This window comes from Carassius carassius, chromosome 19 (assembly GCF_963082965.1).
Source record: "Carassius carassius chromosome 19, fCarCar2.1, whole genome shotgun sequence".
In the NCBI taxonomy this organism is placed as follows: domain Eukaryota; kingdom Metazoa; phylum Chordata; class Actinopteri; order Cypriniformes; family Cyprinidae; genus Carassius; species Carassius carassius.
This window is the reverse complement of record NC_081773.1, coordinates 28,398,541-28,415,103: the sequence shown is the minus strand read 5'-3', so window position 1 is coordinate 28,415,103 and position 16,563 is coordinate 28,398,541. Positions and strand designations below refer to the sequence as shown.

At 35.5% G+C, this 16,563-nt stretch overlaps 2 protein-coding genes across 3 annotated transcripts; both read right to left on the bottom strand.

Annotated features, from left to right (window-relative positions):
- Nucleotides 1-321: 321 nt before the first annotated feature.
- On the bottom strand, nt 322-1,487 carry LOC132095510 (cilia- and flagella-associated protein 251-like). 2 transcript variants are annotated; one of them, XM_059500582.1, is made up of 3 exons: nt 1,348-1,487; nt 532-1,103; nt 322-485 (listed from the first exon to the last, which is right to left on the bottom strand). In XM_059500582.1, exon 2 carries the CDS (start codon nt 1,005-1,007, stop codon nt 546-548), a length of 462 nt encoding a protein of 153 aa, XP_059356565.1. In that variant the 5' UTR covers nt 1,008-1,103; nt 1,348-1,487; the 3' UTR covers nt 322-485; nt 532-545. The 2 variants fall into 2 exon arrangements, with proteins under 2 accessions (XP_059356565.1, XP_059356564.1); XM_059500581.1 differs by having other exon boundaries at nt 322-1,103; nt 1,348-1,479.
- Nucleotides 1,488-6,013: 4,526 nt separating this feature from the next.
- Nucleotides 6,014-15,997, bottom strand: LOC132095509 (keratin, type I cytoskeletal 18-like). Its single transcript, XM_059500580.1, has 8 exons — nt 15,563-15,997; nt 14,544-14,626; nt 14,199-14,355; nt 12,948-13,112; nt 12,569-12,694; nt 9,460-9,698; nt 7,990-8,024; nt 6,014-6,893 (listed from the first exon to the last, which is right to left on the bottom strand). Exons 1-8 carry the CDS (start codon nt 15,911-15,913, stop codon nt 6,208-6,210), a joined length of 1,842 nt encoding a protein of 613 aa, XP_059356563.1. The 5' UTR covers nt 15,914-15,997; the 3' UTR covers nt 6,014-6,207.
- Between the last annotated feature and the right edge of the window lie 566 nt (nt 15,998-16,563).

Genomic DNA, 16,563 nt, shown 5'->3' with positions numbered 1-16,563 from the left:
TTTTCAGCATCGTTACTACTCCAGTCTTCAGTGTCACATGACATTTTTGTGTAAATCGGCATACATTTTTGTTCAGGATTATTTGATGAATAGAAAGTTTAAAAGAACAGCATTTTTATTTTGAAATAGAAATCTTTTGTGTTATAATAAATGTCTTGCTGTCCATTTTTGGTCCACCCTTGCTGAATGTATTATTTTCTTTCAGAAACAAACATTATGACTGATTCCAAACTCTTGATTGGCAAAGAACATTATAAAATAACAACACTGAGCAGAAAATTTAACTCATACATGTTTAAATGTGGCAAAGGAGACCACTAATGTGGATTAGGATGAGGCAATAGAAAGTCACTCGTTCTCCAACATATCATCTTGAGAGGCTTCCTCCTCCTCATCGTATTCAGCAGGTTACTTCTGTTTCCTTCACCATCTTCCTCTACATTGATTGTTCTGCTAACTCCTCATTTTGCGAATGCCTTTTCCACCTCTGACTCCAGTTGTTGCGCCAACTCCTCTTGCTCATCTTTAAACTTTTCCAATGCTAACTACATTTGTTGTCCCCACTCCTCTTGCTCATCTCTTGCTTTTTCCATCGCTAACTCCATTGCTAACCCCATTTGTTCTGACAACTCCTCTTGCTCATCTTTCCACTCTTCCAGTGCTAACTCTGCTTGTTGGTCCCTCTCCTCTTGCTCATCTTTCCACTTTTCCAGTGCCAACTCCATTTGTTTTCCCCACTCCTCTTGCTCATCTCTGGCTTTTTCCATTGCTAACTCCATTGCTAACCCCATTTGTTCTGACAACTCCTCTTGCTCATCTTTCCACTTTTCCAGTGCTAACTCCGCTTGTTGGCCCCTCTCCTCTTGCTCATCTTTCCACTTTTCCAGTGCCAACTCCACTTGTTTTCCCCACTCCTCTTGCTCATCTCTGGCTTTTTCCATCGCTAACTCCATTTGTTGTCCCCACTCCTCTTGCTCTTCTTTAGCCTTCTCCAGTGCCAACTCCATGTTAAATCCTGTTCCTCGCTCTGAGAGTCCACTTCTCCACTATCCACTATCTCTTGCGTGATGATGCTTTCTCGAGTCCGGCGCGATGCGGAGGAGCTGGAGACAGAAATCTGAAGGTTAGAGTCAGGCATTAATAATTCATTAAGACATTTACACTACAGTCTCCCGCATAGCCTACGATAGCGGCTCCTTGACGCTCGTGAATTAAACAATTTAGGAAGTAGGCTATATCGAGCGTGCGAGAGAGAATCCATATTTCCAGCTGGTATTAACATGTTGATCCGATAACGGTCATCCAAGTGATATAATATTTACCTGGTGTGATAATGCGTTTACCTACCTTTTTTATCGTGCCTTATTATAATGCGTTTTCCTGTTGTTATAAGTGCGTCTCCTGTGACTGCTTGCAGTCGGATTTCCTTTATATAGTGATCATAACTTTTACTTTCGAATCACAAGTAATGAAAACTCAAACGGATGCTCGTTCTCTGGGGCCATTTCCTGGAAATAGGTTGAGTCATTCTATGAATCAGGTATATTGAAGTTTGGGAAAGTAATTTTGCAATTGAGTTTATGAAAAAAGTTCACTGTCAAACTTACATTTTGGCACAAAGTGTAGGTACTCCTTAGGAAAAGGATGCAACTAAATGTTCAAGACTGGGTCTAAGTTAAGAATCGTTTTCTGAAAAACCCCACACTGAGTGATCACTTCTCTAAAAGGAGGAAACATTCCCCTCATAGTCTTTATGTGGTGTTTATATTTTAAGGACAGGAGCTTGCTAGGACATGTTTCTAACAAGCCTATAGAGAAAGAGTTTGTGTTGTGTTGTTTGTTACAGTAGTAGTATGTTTACCTGTTGAAATCCAGTATAAGCTTCTTATGCATGTTTTGAGCTGATCCTTAGTTGTTCATAAGCTGGTTTTATGATGGTCCAAGTTGGTTATAAGCTAGTCCTGAGCGGTAGCATATTCTGTTTTTTTTTTTGTTTGTTTTTTTCATCAGGGCTGTACACACTAGATTTGCATGGGCAGCAATGGGAAAATGTGATGTGCACATCGAAATCAATGACACAAGAGATTTCAAAGTAGGATTACACACCACAAATGACAATTCTGACAGTAGACAGTACATTCAAAACTTGACTTTCTTTGTTCTGTGAAACATAAATGAAGATAGTTTGAAGAATGTTGGTTACCAAACAGTTTTGGTTCCCACTGACTTCCATTATGCACAAAAATTACAATGGAAATCAAAGGGAACCACAAATGTTTGGTTACCAACATCAAAAGTATTTTTTCCTCCTCAGAAGGAAGAAATACAGGTTTGAAATGACATGATGGTTCAACAAACATGCATAAACATGCTTTTTATATTTGTTCTGAAGTGCACAAAAAAAAAAAAAAAAATGCAGCATGATGTTTTTGGAAAGAGTCTCTAATGCTCACCAAGGCTGCATTTATTTAATCAAAAATACAGTAAAAACACTAAACATAGAGAAATATTACAATTCAAAATAACTGTTTATTTTAATATATTTTATTTATTCCTTTGATACCAGGCTTAACTTTCAGCATCATTACTCCATTCTTCAGTGTTGATCCTTTTCTACTATGCTGACTTGCTGCTCAAGAATTTGTATTATTTTTTTTTATAAGTATCAATGTTGAAAATGGTTGTGCTGCTTCATATTTTTGTGGAAATCCTTATACATTTTTGTTCAGGATTCTTTGATGAATAGAAAGTTCAGAAGAACAGCATTTATTTGAAATATGTATATGTATATATATGTATATGAATGTGTTGCTTATATTGCTTCTTTCACCTTTAAAGGGGTCATATGATGCGATTAAATTTTTTTGGAGTGTTACAATCTCTTGGTGCATAAAGAAGATCTGTAAAGGTGCAAAGATTAAAGTCTCAAATCCAAAGAGATATTCTTTATAAAAGTTAAGACTTTTGTCCATGCCCTCCGAAAACGGCTCATTCAAACATGCCCCTACATGTCTACTTCATGATGTGGGAAGATTTGCATAACACTGCCCAAATGTTCACACAAAAAAGTAAGGCATAACTTTTATTCTCACTGTAGTATTGTTGCCACCGCCGGCATGTTGTGGAGCCACTGTGTGTTTCATTGTGAAAGCAAAACTACTTTGTTTGGCCTTCCAAAAGAGGACACGACTAGAAATCAGTGGTTAAATTGTATTTACAACACTGTTCCTGAACAGTTCAAACCAAATTTACAGATGTGTGCAGTAGGGCTGTCACTTTTGAGGAAAATCAAATTCGAACGGATATCGAATATCATGCAATGTATTCGAATATATGCGAATATCAACGTGCCTGCCCCCCGTGCATAAAAAAATTAAATAAAAAACACTGTAGCCTAATGGAGATTCAATCACAAATGTATTAACAGTGAGTCATAAACAGGACTATCTGGATTATTATTATTATTTTTTTACTTAATGTTTGAAACAGCAGGTTATCAACTTAAAAATATCAACTTATATATGAAGTGCCACTATGCATATCTCACAACATTAGGCTAAATGAAAAAAGAAAAAAAAAAAATTCAGAACAGGCACAAACAATAACGTGACAACTTAAACAGCAGCAGGAGTAAGGCAGCCTAGCCTAATTAATTTCTTAATATTGTTTGCAAGAAACACCAACTTGATCTGGATTAAGTGCGGCTCTCTTTTTATTTACAATGTTTTTATTTACAACGGTGGAGAACACACGTTTGGAGCACACAGACGTGCCTGGCTACTAGCTTTTATTCGCGTGATTTGGTCATGGGCCTACGCTACAAGACGTCTAGAGTTCCCTCTACTGGATAAGATGGCAAAGAATAAAAAAAAAAAAAAAACGGTCTAATCATAGACCGTTAAAAATGCGCTACACATGGCATTTTAAAAACTGGATATTTTATTTATAGTTCGATTACGGATATTTCACGTCATTTTCGAATGCATATTCGAATATCGAATAAAAAGTGACAGCCCTAGTGTGCAGCACATTTTATGGAGGACTGTTTCCTGAACCTCGGATAGAAGACTACAATGCCGGCTGTTCTGACTCACAGTCTGTAAGTATGTTTTTTATATATAAAGAATTTGCAACTAATTATTCAAACATGAGTTTTGAGCAGTAGAGTAGGCTTGTTGTTTGTTGTTCCTCCAATCACAAATGCAGACATGGTTTTATGTTTAAGCGCAACACGTAAAAAGACAGTATAATTCATTATAATCATTAATTATATCCCTACTGGATGCAACAAATGCCTCGTTTATATTTGGTTTTAATGTTTTTGTCTCGTCGCTCTGGCCAGTGTTCTGACAAATAATGCTACCTATCAGATTATACTACCAACAATGTATTTATCGGACTGTAAGGGTAGGTTTGGTGTTGGGGTATTTGTACATGTAAATAATGCCTCACACCTTATTTGAGGTGCTTGAGGTATTCGGCCAAACAATGCACTGGATATCTGGCCAATCAGAGCAAACCTTGCTTTTCAGAAGAATGAGCTTTGTAAAAATCAGCACGTTTCAGAAAGGTGGGTCATAGAGGAGAAACAATAATGTACAGTATTTGGAAAATAATGTGTTTTTTTTTTAACCTTAAACCGCATAAAAATTTCATTACACCACATACACAATATAATGTTCTTTTTAGCAACATCATATGAACCCTTTAATTTTGAGACCATGCCCTTCCCGGTCAAAGAAACTCTTCTCCTGTGGGAGAAACATTGATGTGTGAGCGCGTCTATGTGGATTAAAGGACCGTTCACACCAAGAACGATAACTATAAAGATAATAATATTAGCGTCTACACCAGCGAAAGATATTGTCTGTGTATTCTAAGCGGACGCGCGTCTGCTGCTTTAAATTCTCGAGCTCATTACAGCAGGATTGATTCTGATTGGTTGGCAATGTTTTATGGTTCATCAGTTCTGATTCTGAAAGTGATTCCAACGATATCGTTTCTCTGTGCCTTTATCATTATAGCTGTGGTGTGGACTATTCTTTAATATTGAGAAAGATTTTTAGAACTATATCTTTATAGTTATCTTTATAGTTATGGTGCTTGGTGTGAACAGGCCTTAAGCCAGTTTTCAAGGAGCGGAGAGAATTTTACTGTATTTATCCATTTTCTGTTACAGGTATGATTCTGTGTGTCCATATGCACATTAGTTTACACTGTAATGAGGCTTACAAAGTTAACACTATGCCAAAAATTGGTCTGTTTTTAAATGTTGCAACATAAGCAGATGTATTTGTCTGAGAAAATAATATTGTATATGGTGTATTTTTCTGTTTTTATTTAAGTTCCATAAGATGAGTCCGTTCTATGCATGATAACTCACAATTCTGACTTTTTTCTCAGAATTGCGTGATATAAACTCAAAATTGTGTTTAAGTCATAATTGTGAGATATAAACTCGCAATTCAGAGAACATATACTATCTGATTGAAACTGCGTATAAATAGTTTGCCAAATAAAAATGAAAACTTGTGGTATTGATTCACAAAAATTTACTACTATACCTCATTGTTTTTTTTTCATACTATTTATACACATTTTCATTAGAACAGGCTCCAGTTTTAAATTTTTATCTTGCAATTATGACTTTATAACTCATAATTGTGTTTATACTGTATCACTCAATTCTGAGAAAAAAATTCTGAATTGTCAGTTTATATCTCCCAATTATGACTTTATAATTCGCAATTGTGAAGAAAAAAAAAGTCCGAATTGTGAGGTAAAAAGTCGCAATAACTTTTTTTCATTTTTATTCAGTGGCGGAAATGGGCTTCCATACCATTCCCTTGCCATTTACTGCAGAAACTTTTTTTAGGGGAAGGACACGCTTCTCGTCATGCCTAACGCCCTTCAGCAGTGACTACAGCACGGCCTCTCATACCTTATTGCTTACTCAAAAACTAGACTTTAGATTGGTACTTTACGTTGGAAAATAACAACACTGACCAGAAAATGAAGCAAATTCATATTTAATTGTGGCATAGGAGATTGATAAAATTGTCATGGTCAACACAAAGAAAAACTGAGCAAGAAGAAGTGAACAAAGACAGAGAAGAAGAACCACTGAGGCTGTAAGATTAGGATGGAACAGCAGTGAAAAGTCACTTTTTCTTCAAAACATCTTGAGAAGCGTCGTCCTCATCATGTTCAGCAGATGACTTCTCGGTCCTCCACTAACTCAACTTCCTTTGCTAACGGCAGTTTTGTTAACGCTTCCTCTACTTTTACCTTTTCCACTACTAAATCCAGTTGTTCTACTACTTTCTCTTCCTCTGCTTTCACCGTTTCCACCGCTAACTCTAGTTGTTCTGCTAATTCCTGTTCCTCTGCTTTCACCGTTTCTACCGCTAACTCCAGTTGTTCTTCTACTTTCTCTTCCTCTGCTTTCACCGTTTCCACCGCTAACTCTAGTTGTTCTGCTAATTCCTGTTCCTCTGCTTTCACCGTTTCTACCGCTAACTCCAGTTGTTCTTCTACTTTCTCTTCCTCTGCTTTCACCGTTTCCACCGCTAACTCTAGTTGTTCTACTAATTCCTGTTTCTCTGCTTTCACTATTTCCACCACTAACTCTAGTTGTTTTACTACTTTCTCTTCCTCTGCTTTCACCATTTCCACCGCTAACTCCAGTTGTTCTGCTAATTCCTCTTCCTCTGCTTTTGCCTCTTCCACTGCTAGCTCCAGTTGTTCTGTCAACTCCTGATCCTCCCAAGTAACAACCAGGTCATTGTGATTAGTAAGATTTTGCTCAAGTTCCCTCTGAGGGACCATTTCTCTGACCACTATTTCTGGTGCGTTGATGATGTCTCTCCTAAGTCCGCAATGAGGAGGAGGAGCTGGAGACAGAACGTAGGCTGGAGGTTAGAGTCAGTCTTTAGTAATTCATTAAGACATTTATATAGCATACCAAAAAAAGAAAAAGCATTAGAAGCTCTTAAAAGCAAACAAATCATTCATGTTCATCTTGATGCACATATTAGTTGAGAAAGCAACATTTTAATAAATATTACTAGGGTCATTCTATGAATCAGGTGCCTATTGCAGTTTGAAAGGATCATTTTATACATTTAAAAAATCCTATCAGACAAGTTATGGTTTTAAAAGTTAACACATTGCATTGCACCATCTCAAGCTAAATTAACAAATTGTAATTTTCAGAGAGATGATTATGTCTTCAGAACAGTCACAGGGTGATGCTTTAGTTTAATTTGACAATTGGCATTATAAGCTCATGAAGTTTAAAGGTGTTTCCTTGAGAACTTGATGTTTGATTGTAAATTTTATTATAATTTTTATATATATATATATATATATATATATATATATATATATAAAATGCATAAAAGTCAACGTAAACATTTTGTTCAAAAGTTTTTCTTCTTTTTTTTTAAAGAAATTTATACTTTTATTCAGCAAGTATGCATAAATTGATTAAAAAGTATTTCTATTTCAATTATACGATATAGTGAAAAAAAACTTTTCACAAAAATATTAAGAATTTTTCAACATGGATTTTTTTTAAAAATCGGCATATTAAATGATTCTGAAAATTCAGCTTTGCATTCCATTAATTAATGTAAATTTCCTCTGTAAATACATACATTTAAAAATGAAAACAGAGGTGGCTAAAAATAAAAAAGCACACAAATGGCACCTGTTTGGTAAAATGACCCTTTTGTTGTAACAAGTTGTAAAGATGATTGTCTTCAAACATATTTACATGAGGATAGCAGTGAAAACATAAACCGTGTGAGTGATGTGAGTGTATCTGGCCAGCGAGGGCTTGGGCAGCACTGTTGACTCATCTTTGTCAGACAGTACAGCAGTGAGTGATGATTAGTATGAAGACAAGCTTGATGTGGGTTAGGCAAGCGTGTTTGTTAACTCAGACTGACGATGCCTAAAAGCTACACGACACATCACGGCACTCACCTGTATACAACGCCTGCTCTAAAGTAAATTCCTCTCTGTGGAGGGAAGAGAAAACATCAGAGAGTGGCACAAAGGGAGGTACTTGATGGAAAGGATGCAACTAAATGTCCAAGACTGGGGTGGATCAAAATTAAGTGTCGTTCACTGAAAAACCACTTTTCTGCATATAAGGGCCGAAATGTCCCCCCTGTCTTTAAGTGGTGTCTACTTTAAAGGACAATTGCTTGCTGGGACATGTTTCTCACGAGCCTGTAGGGAAAGAGTTTGTGCCATGTGTTTGTTACTATAGAGTGACTTCACCATGGAAAGATAATCTTTGTGCACGCTAGATTTGCATGCTCACAAGGGAGAATTCTGTATTTAAAACTTGTGCACATTGCCATCAGTGACCAAAATGAAAGGAATGACTTCAAAACAAACGGAATAGTCCGCCAAAAATGACAAATCTGACATTATTTACATTCTAAACCTGTATTGCGTTCTTTGTTCTGTGGAACATAAATGAAGATAATTTGAAGAATGTAACCAAACAGTTTCAGTTCCCACTGACTTCCATTATTTAAACAAAAAATAGAATGGAAGTCAATGGGAACCAAAAATATTTTGGTTACCAACATTCTTAAAAATACCAGCTTTTCTTTTCCTGCAGAAGAAAGAAATGTATACAGGTTTGGATTGGAACAACAGGATGAAGCAACAAACATGCACAAACATGCTTTTTGAATTTGTTCTTAACTACATCAAAACATTTGAACAAACAGCAGTAGTTACCTGCATATACTTTTTTACTAAAATAAGTTTCAGAGAAAGTTAGACTCATGATTTTGGAAACAAATCATTAAATCAGTGTTTTGAATCATTAAGGATTATTATGAATTATTATATTTTTATCAGCTGTTTGGACTCTCATTCTGACGGCACCCATTCATTTCAGAGGATCCATTGGTGAGCGAGTGATGGGATGCTACATTTCTCCAAATATTTTCCGATGAAGAAACAAACTCATCTACATCTTGGATTTCCTGAGGGTGAGTACATTCTCAACTAATTTTCATTTTTGGGTGAACTTTTCCTTTAAAATACACAGCGATATCTGATCCACGGAAATGAATCAAAATCCTATTGCATTTTTGCAACATTGTTTAAGTCAGCATGAAAATACATGAATTAAAAAATATATATATATATATATATAATTTGTCTTATCAAATTTTTACAGTAATTTGATATGACAAGCAAAATTGTCTTGAATACATTATGAATTTTTGATATATTGCCCAGCCCTAATTTGATTCTTCATAAGGGCTTATAAGGGATTTGGCTTCAGTCTAAAAGAAAAACAACTGATTCAGCTCATTAAGGACTTGAGGCGATTAAATGTCAGGGATGATTCTGGCACTGAGCTGGAATATGTTTTTTTCCCATCCATTTTTTGATCACTGTTCACTCATTATCTCTCCTTCATCTTACCTGTTTTTGTCCTCATTGTCATCGACAACACCCTCCAGGAGACGGTGATAGGTGGCAATCTCTGCCTCCAGTTTGGACTTGATGTTGAGCAGGGCATCGTACTCGGCCGCCTGGCGCTCCAACTGCGCTCGCACCTGTCCCAGCTCTCCCTCCAGCTGCATGATTCGAGAGTTGTACCCATTGACTTCATGAGCGTAACGTGTCTCCGTTTCACGCAGCGAATCCTCGAGCGATCGAATCTGCAAAGCACCAAGCAGAACAAGAAAGGTTTGGACACATCCAAATTTATGTTTCTCATGATCTTAATCACTTTTTGAAATAAAACCCTGTGTGGAACTGACAAATATAAATGTTTTTTTTTATTACATTTATTGTTGTATTATATTGTAAAATTTTTTCACAAACAAGTTTATCTTATATTTAAATCCTATACTTGACACTTAATTATATTTTAGTTTTATATATATATATATATATATATATATATATATATATATATATATATATATATATATATAAATGAAGAGTTTGGTTCCAAAACGCTATAAATCCAAAAGTGTTAAATTGAGAAAAAAGGCATTTTCTTTCCCAAAAGACTCTTTGTATGAAAACTGTTATTTTCTGTTTCAAACTGTAATATATCATTATGAGTTTGTAATAACATAAAAAAATCAAATTCATATTTTGATTTTAAACATTTATTAAACAAAGACATTTTTTTTTCCTCCAAAATGCAATATATCCATAACACGTTTTTCCCCAAAATGCTACAAATTCATTTCATCAACAAAAACTCACTTTCTGTATGAAATTGAGCAAAGACATAACAATAAATAACAAGGAAAGGTTGTCTATACATATACATTGTCGGTGGCTGGATGTCCAAATGCAAGGTTGAAACTGTATCGGAAGACACTGTAATAGAAAGAGTAGCTAACAGCATCATGATTTTGCTGCTTGAACAAATCATGCATTTTTTTTACGCTGAGGCCACTGGGAAGGTATTTCCGCCCAGGTGCTCCTCTTCTGCCATAGTGGCTTGCCCTACAAGTGAATGTTTGAATGTGATCCATCACAAGTTTCTTCTTTTCTTCATTTTCTGTAACTTTGCGAGCACCACCCCTACGTTCTGGTCTTGCCTCAGCATTCTCTGCATAATATCTTGCCACTCGAGCTACTCTATCTTTGCCAATACCTGCAACGACAAAAGTTAAAATAACATTTTATTTCTTTGTTAAGAGGAAACTGAGATAGCATAGGCTAGTGGCTCATCAGAATATACAGTGGCAGTCAACCTCAAACCCATCTCAGCCTGAAATGGGTTGGCCTACAAACCAATAACTTGAATAACTTTTTACATAATATCTCACTTTTAGCATGTTATGTATTTATCTATTTATTCATTTATCTATCTATCTATCTATCTATTTATTTTTATTTAAGCAGCCTATCAAGCTACTTTTGACAGTTTGTAACTTAGCTTGCTACACTTTTATGGGTGGTAGCTTCTGTGTAGTGAAGCTGCATTTATTGTAGAGTAGCTGGTAGCTTAGCTCACTACACATATCAACTATCACTGACTAATAAGGCAGTGATCTAGTGTCATGAAATAAAACAAATAAACTCACCCAGCGCTGCACAGAAAGTTGCCTTGCAGACAGGAACCTTCATGGGATGATCCTTGGAGAGCAAGTAGTACTCGTTCTTGACCTCCCTCTCCTTCTGTGCATCTTCAATTGCCACCTTGGGACGTCTTCGCTGTACCCGTTTTACTATTATCAGTCGTAAAATTGCTTGGTCTTGTTCGGCCTTCGTGGTATGACAGTAGAGAGTGTCGAAGTTTTTTACAAGATCGTCAGCTTTCAGTTTGTCGGCATGACAAAAGTTTTTTGATTCACTGTGAGAACAAGCAATCGCCGGTATTTTGCCACCGCCTGAGTTTCTGACTCTCTTTCTGTCTTCCCTTTCGTGGTTGTCTTTTGACGGCTTCCGCTTCTTTCCCACAGACGACACGACCACTGGCTTCTCAATACCATCAAAGTTATTCATTTTAGTAGCCTATATAAAAACTTAAAAGTCTGAGGCGAGTGTTTACCGGCGTCTACTGACAGGGTGCCGCCATGACAGTTTGCGTCATGGAATGGTGCGCGGTGATTGGTCGAATGGAACTGTAGGGCTTTGCGGAAAAACAGGACTGGCGTTTGTCTCTGTTTTAGAAAAAAGGGAAGAAACAGGGCAGCGAAACACGGCGGATATCGCGTTTTGTTAAAAACTGATTATCGAACTTTGAATAGAGAGTCAATGGGGAGCTTGTTTTGGCGGTACCTATTTTTTTTTTTCAAAATTGGCGTTTATCGCGTTTTGGAACCAAACTCTTCATATATATATATATATATATATATATATATATATATATATATATATATATATATATAAAATCAATCTTTTTGTTTCCATATGATGACTTTACTATTATACTATACGTGTGAAATAGTAATAATAAAGGTAGGTATGTCAACGTTTCAGATTTTTTTTCTGTGATTATTTTTGTGCAGAAATGTGCTTCAGGTAAGTTAAAAAAATGTATCTTGACAAACCACTATATAAAAACAGCTTTTGTTTTCCCTTAAAAGTTTAGTATATTTCATTAATTATTTTTTTTATTATATTATTTAATTTGTTTTATTTGTATTATATTTTCTATTTCCAGTATTTTTGTTTTCATCTGTGCTATTTATAAATGACTCGTATTATTCTAAAATGTGAGAAATAGTAATAAAGAATGAGTAGGTGTGTCAAACCTTTTGACTTCCAGCAGTTGTTTCCCTGCAGAAATGTGCTTCAGAGATTATTTTGACAAAGAAATCTTGACAAACCGCCATATAAAAACGGCCCCTGTTTTCCCATGGTTTAAAAAAACACTTGGGTGCGCAGGAATAATGTGCAAATTCAGATGACATGCATGCACAGAGACAGGCATTGAACATACCGTGCAATCACATTTCATAATCATTTAAACAATGCACATGTCTGCCAGGTGAGAGTGCTGACTGTGCAGAACGCTAAGTGATTTATCAAGTGGATAATTTGTGTAATCTGTGTACCGTACCATGTTGTGCAGAGCCTGCAGGTCAATTTCTAGAGATTGTTTTGTCCTGCGCAGCTCGTTCAGCTCTGTCTTTCCTGCCTGCAGAGCTTCTGTGTTCTGAGTCACCTCAGCTGCGATGCTGTCAAACTGGATAGAGAGAAACAAAGAGAACAAGGGATTCAGTCACATGACAATATAGTGCTGCCTTATAATTAAGCTCTCCTAAATAAATGGCACTTTCCACTTTCCCATAGGGTACAACATAGGGGCACAGCACACACACACACACACACAAAAGATGGTGCTTAACCTTTATACAATTAGTACATGGGCTGTTGGATTTTTTTTAATGTATTATATATTCCAGAAGGAGAAAACAAGAGAATGCAAAATGACTGACTTTGTTTTGATACCAGGCTTCAGTTTCCTCACGGCTCTTCTGCACGGCTCGCTCGTACTGCGAGCGGATGTTATTAATGGTCTCGTTGAGGTCTTCACTGTTTTTAGTCTGCATTTGCACATTGACTTGGGAGTCGTTGATCTGGTTTGTCAGGTTGGCAACATCCTGTAAAATAAAATGATCCATGGATTTAGTTATATGGTTTTTAAAGGCACATACTGGAGAGCTGAGTTTGTTTAACGCCTGCCCTAAAGCATAGAAAAACCAGACTGGTTGGGTGGGAAGATCTGTTGACAATAGCTTAAATAATGATTTTATGGTGTCTGCCCACTTTTTTTTTTTTTAGCAGGCCTTTGTTTGGAAAACATTTTGCTCTATCCCTATATATATCCCTATATATAAGCTTCACAATGATTTATTGGATCAAACCAGAAGCATCTATCCATTGAAGCCATTGATTATATATAAATAACAAATGTATTTTATATAAAAAAATACATATTTTAATATATATATACATACATACATACATATATACATACATATATATATATATATATATTAGTTAATTTTAATCCTTTTTTCAAGGATTTTAATTTTAAATTAAGGAACATTAAAAGTATTTTAATATTAAGATAATTTCAATATTGATTTAATTAAATTAATATTAAGTTTATTTGTAAACAGTTTTAATATTTTCCAAGTATTTTAATATTCAAATATAATATAATATCAAATTATACTATTAATTTAGCTCAATTAATATTCAATTAATAAAAAATTACTGTTGAAATTTTTCCATAATGTATTTTAACCTTAAAATATTCTAATATTAATTTAATTACATTTCATTTATATTAAATCAAAATTCAATTACATTCAAATTAATAAATTAAATGTATTAAAATATTACTTTAACTATTTCCCATTATTTTAATATAATATATACATTTATTTTCATATTCAATTAATTCAAGTAATATTAATATGTGTTAATATAAATGTAAAAAATTGTTAAACAATTCAATGACTTAATTTTCTTTAAGGGGAAATCATGCTGATTTATGACTTCTAGAGCACTATACAGTAAAGTGAATTCAGTTTTACTTCCAGGACTGGTGTTTGCTCTCGTTGAAGGCTGTTTGTGGTCCAGCAGTAAGTCAGATCAAATGAACCAGCTGTGAGTGCGTCTCTGTAGGTTTGAGGTGTTGCTGTTTAATCAGTGTTGAGTGGTGTGTTTAAGGCGTGTACCTCCTCGTGGCTCTTCTTCAGGAACGCCAGCTCTTCTCTCATAGACTCGATCTGGCCCTCCAGCTGCATGCGGCCCATGTAAGTGTCGTCCAGCATCTTTCGGAGCCGTGCCAGATCCTGCTCCACCCCTTGCCGCATGGCCTGCTCTGACTCAAACCTGCCCGGAGTGACTCAGTGAGCGCTCATTTACATCAGAGACTACAGGGCGTGTTGTATTTACAGCAAACTGTGCTGCAGCTCGATGACTGCTTTGTACTTACACAACTTGATTATTTTTGTGAGAAGTTTTCCTAAGTTGAAAAGTTTTGAACATTTCGTCAGGGAATAAATGATCAAAAAACTCACTTGACTTTGAAATCGTCAGCAGCAAGCCTGGCATTGTCTATCTGCAGGAAAAGTCTGGCATTGTCCATAGTCATTTCCTGGATCTGAGGGGTTGATTTACAAACACAATCACTCATAGCATTGTCTTGCATTTAGGGCTCTCATTACAGCAATTCAGCAAATAGTAGATTTTAGTCTTTTTTTATTTTTAATACAATTGCCAATAAACTTTATGCTAATAACCAGCAAACGAAAATTATGGAAGACCGTTTCCGCCATAAAAAAAAAAAAAAAGGTAATTGCTCAGAATTGCGAGATAAAAGTTATGACTTTTTAACTCCAAATTGCGAGTTTATATCACACATTTCTGAGAAAAAAGTCTGAATTGTTAGATAAAAAGTCACAATTGCCTTTCTTTTTTTTTTCTTTTTTTTATTCAGTGGCGGAAACGGCTTCCATAGTAAATAGACTAAATCATATAAAGTAAATAAGTAATTGAATAAGTGCAAAATAAATAAAAGTTTAAAATACATATCATTATATTGTCTTTTAAATTGTTATATCTCTTAAAAACTATTTTCTAAAAAAATTATAAAAATGCATTGTGAAAAATATATTGAATTGTTTTTTTTATTCAATTAAATGTATTTTAATTAAAACTTTTAGATTGCAACATATTATAAGCAAGTTGTTGTTGAACATTTTTCTTTACAAGTTTAATCACATACACAACGATAAACAGACTTAAAACTGAATTTAATACAAATTTTCATAGATGAGTTGTAGCAGGTAAAAAACATCAACGAGTTACCATTATACATATAAACTTGCATCTCATGATTTAAAGAAGTTGCAGAGCTAGAATTTAAAGGGCGGATGCTTTTCAGAAGCTCAGACAGAAGAACATATCTCACCAACATAATTCCTAAACTTTCATTTGTTTCATGATTTAGTATACTATTATTCTAAAATAAGGAAAAAAGTTATAGAATGATAAAAAGCATGCAGGGATACTTCAACAAAACCTTTTATTTGCTCACCTGGTTTTTCAGATCATTAACAATCTTCTCATAGGCGCTCCAGTCTCTGCCGCTCTCAGCTCCTTTCCTCATCAGAGCCTCTTTGATTTGCTCCTCCAGTTGATTGTTGGAGTCCTCCAGGATTCGTACGTTTGACAGATACCCCGCCAGACGGTCATTCAGACCCTTCATGGTCTCTTTATCATCAACTTGGGGAAAATTGCTGCTGTTGATCTGCACGAACGGACGCAGTGTGTTTGCCAGATTCCCTATAGTGGCTGGGGAAATGGCCCCAAACAAACCGCTCCTTGACCCCATGCTGCTAGAAAGACTTGAGCTGGAGAAACTCCTGGAAGGGCTCTTGAACGACATGGTACAGATTAGAGGTGCCTTTGAGCGTGCTTGTGAGACGCGGTCTGTTGTTTTACCTGCGGCAGGTATGTGAGGGGGGTTTGGGAACAGCTATATATAGACTTCAGATCTCTACAGTGATTGGTCAGGGGGATGTAAGTCTACACCTGCCTACACCTGCACGGATCTCGTTTGTTTGCAAATTCCCACAGAGGATAAACAAAGATGTACTCCCAAGCTACACTGAAGAGAATTTAGTGTAGGGTTAACTTTAAAGCATTTTACACTCTGAGATTGCTTGTAAATTTCATTAATAATTACAAAGAAGAAAAAAAACCCACTGAATTAAACATGAAATTTTGAAGTTTTTTTTCAGCTTATTATTTACAACAAAACATGAAGAATTTATGTGTGTGTGTTGCATGTGGTCATGCATGAGTACAAGTTGTATTTTGTTTAATTCTATATATACTATATATACGTATATACGTCCAGGTCATATTTCACCCTAATATCAAAAGAAAGACATTAGATTTCGCTTTAACTTTTGTGACAACATGCCCCAATTGTATTAGCTAATGGGGTAAGTTGTCACTCTGGGCACCAAACAACCTATTATAAGGTTTTTATTCAAATGTAAACAGTAAAATAATAAATGGTCAATACATTTT

Bases quoted from the DNA above. Each gene is read 5' to 3' on its own strand.
- LOC132095510 (XM_059500582.1), bottom strand. From the start codon at position 1,007: ATGGAGTTGGCACTGGAGAAGGCTAAAGAAGAGCAAGAGGAGTGGGGA.
- LOC132095509 (XM_059500580.1), bottom strand. From the start codon at position 15,913: ATGTCGTTCAAGAGCCCTTCCAGGAGTTTCTCCAGCTCAAGTCTTTCT. The intron at 14,627-15,562 runs GTGAGCAAATAA...TCAACCCCTCAG, and splicing joins TTAATGATCTGAAAAACCAG to ATCCAGGAAATGACTATGGA. The intron at 12,695-12,947 runs GTCAGTCATTTT...CTCTCTATCCAG, and splicing joins AAGCCTGGTATCAAAACAAA to TTTGACAGCATCGCAGCTGA.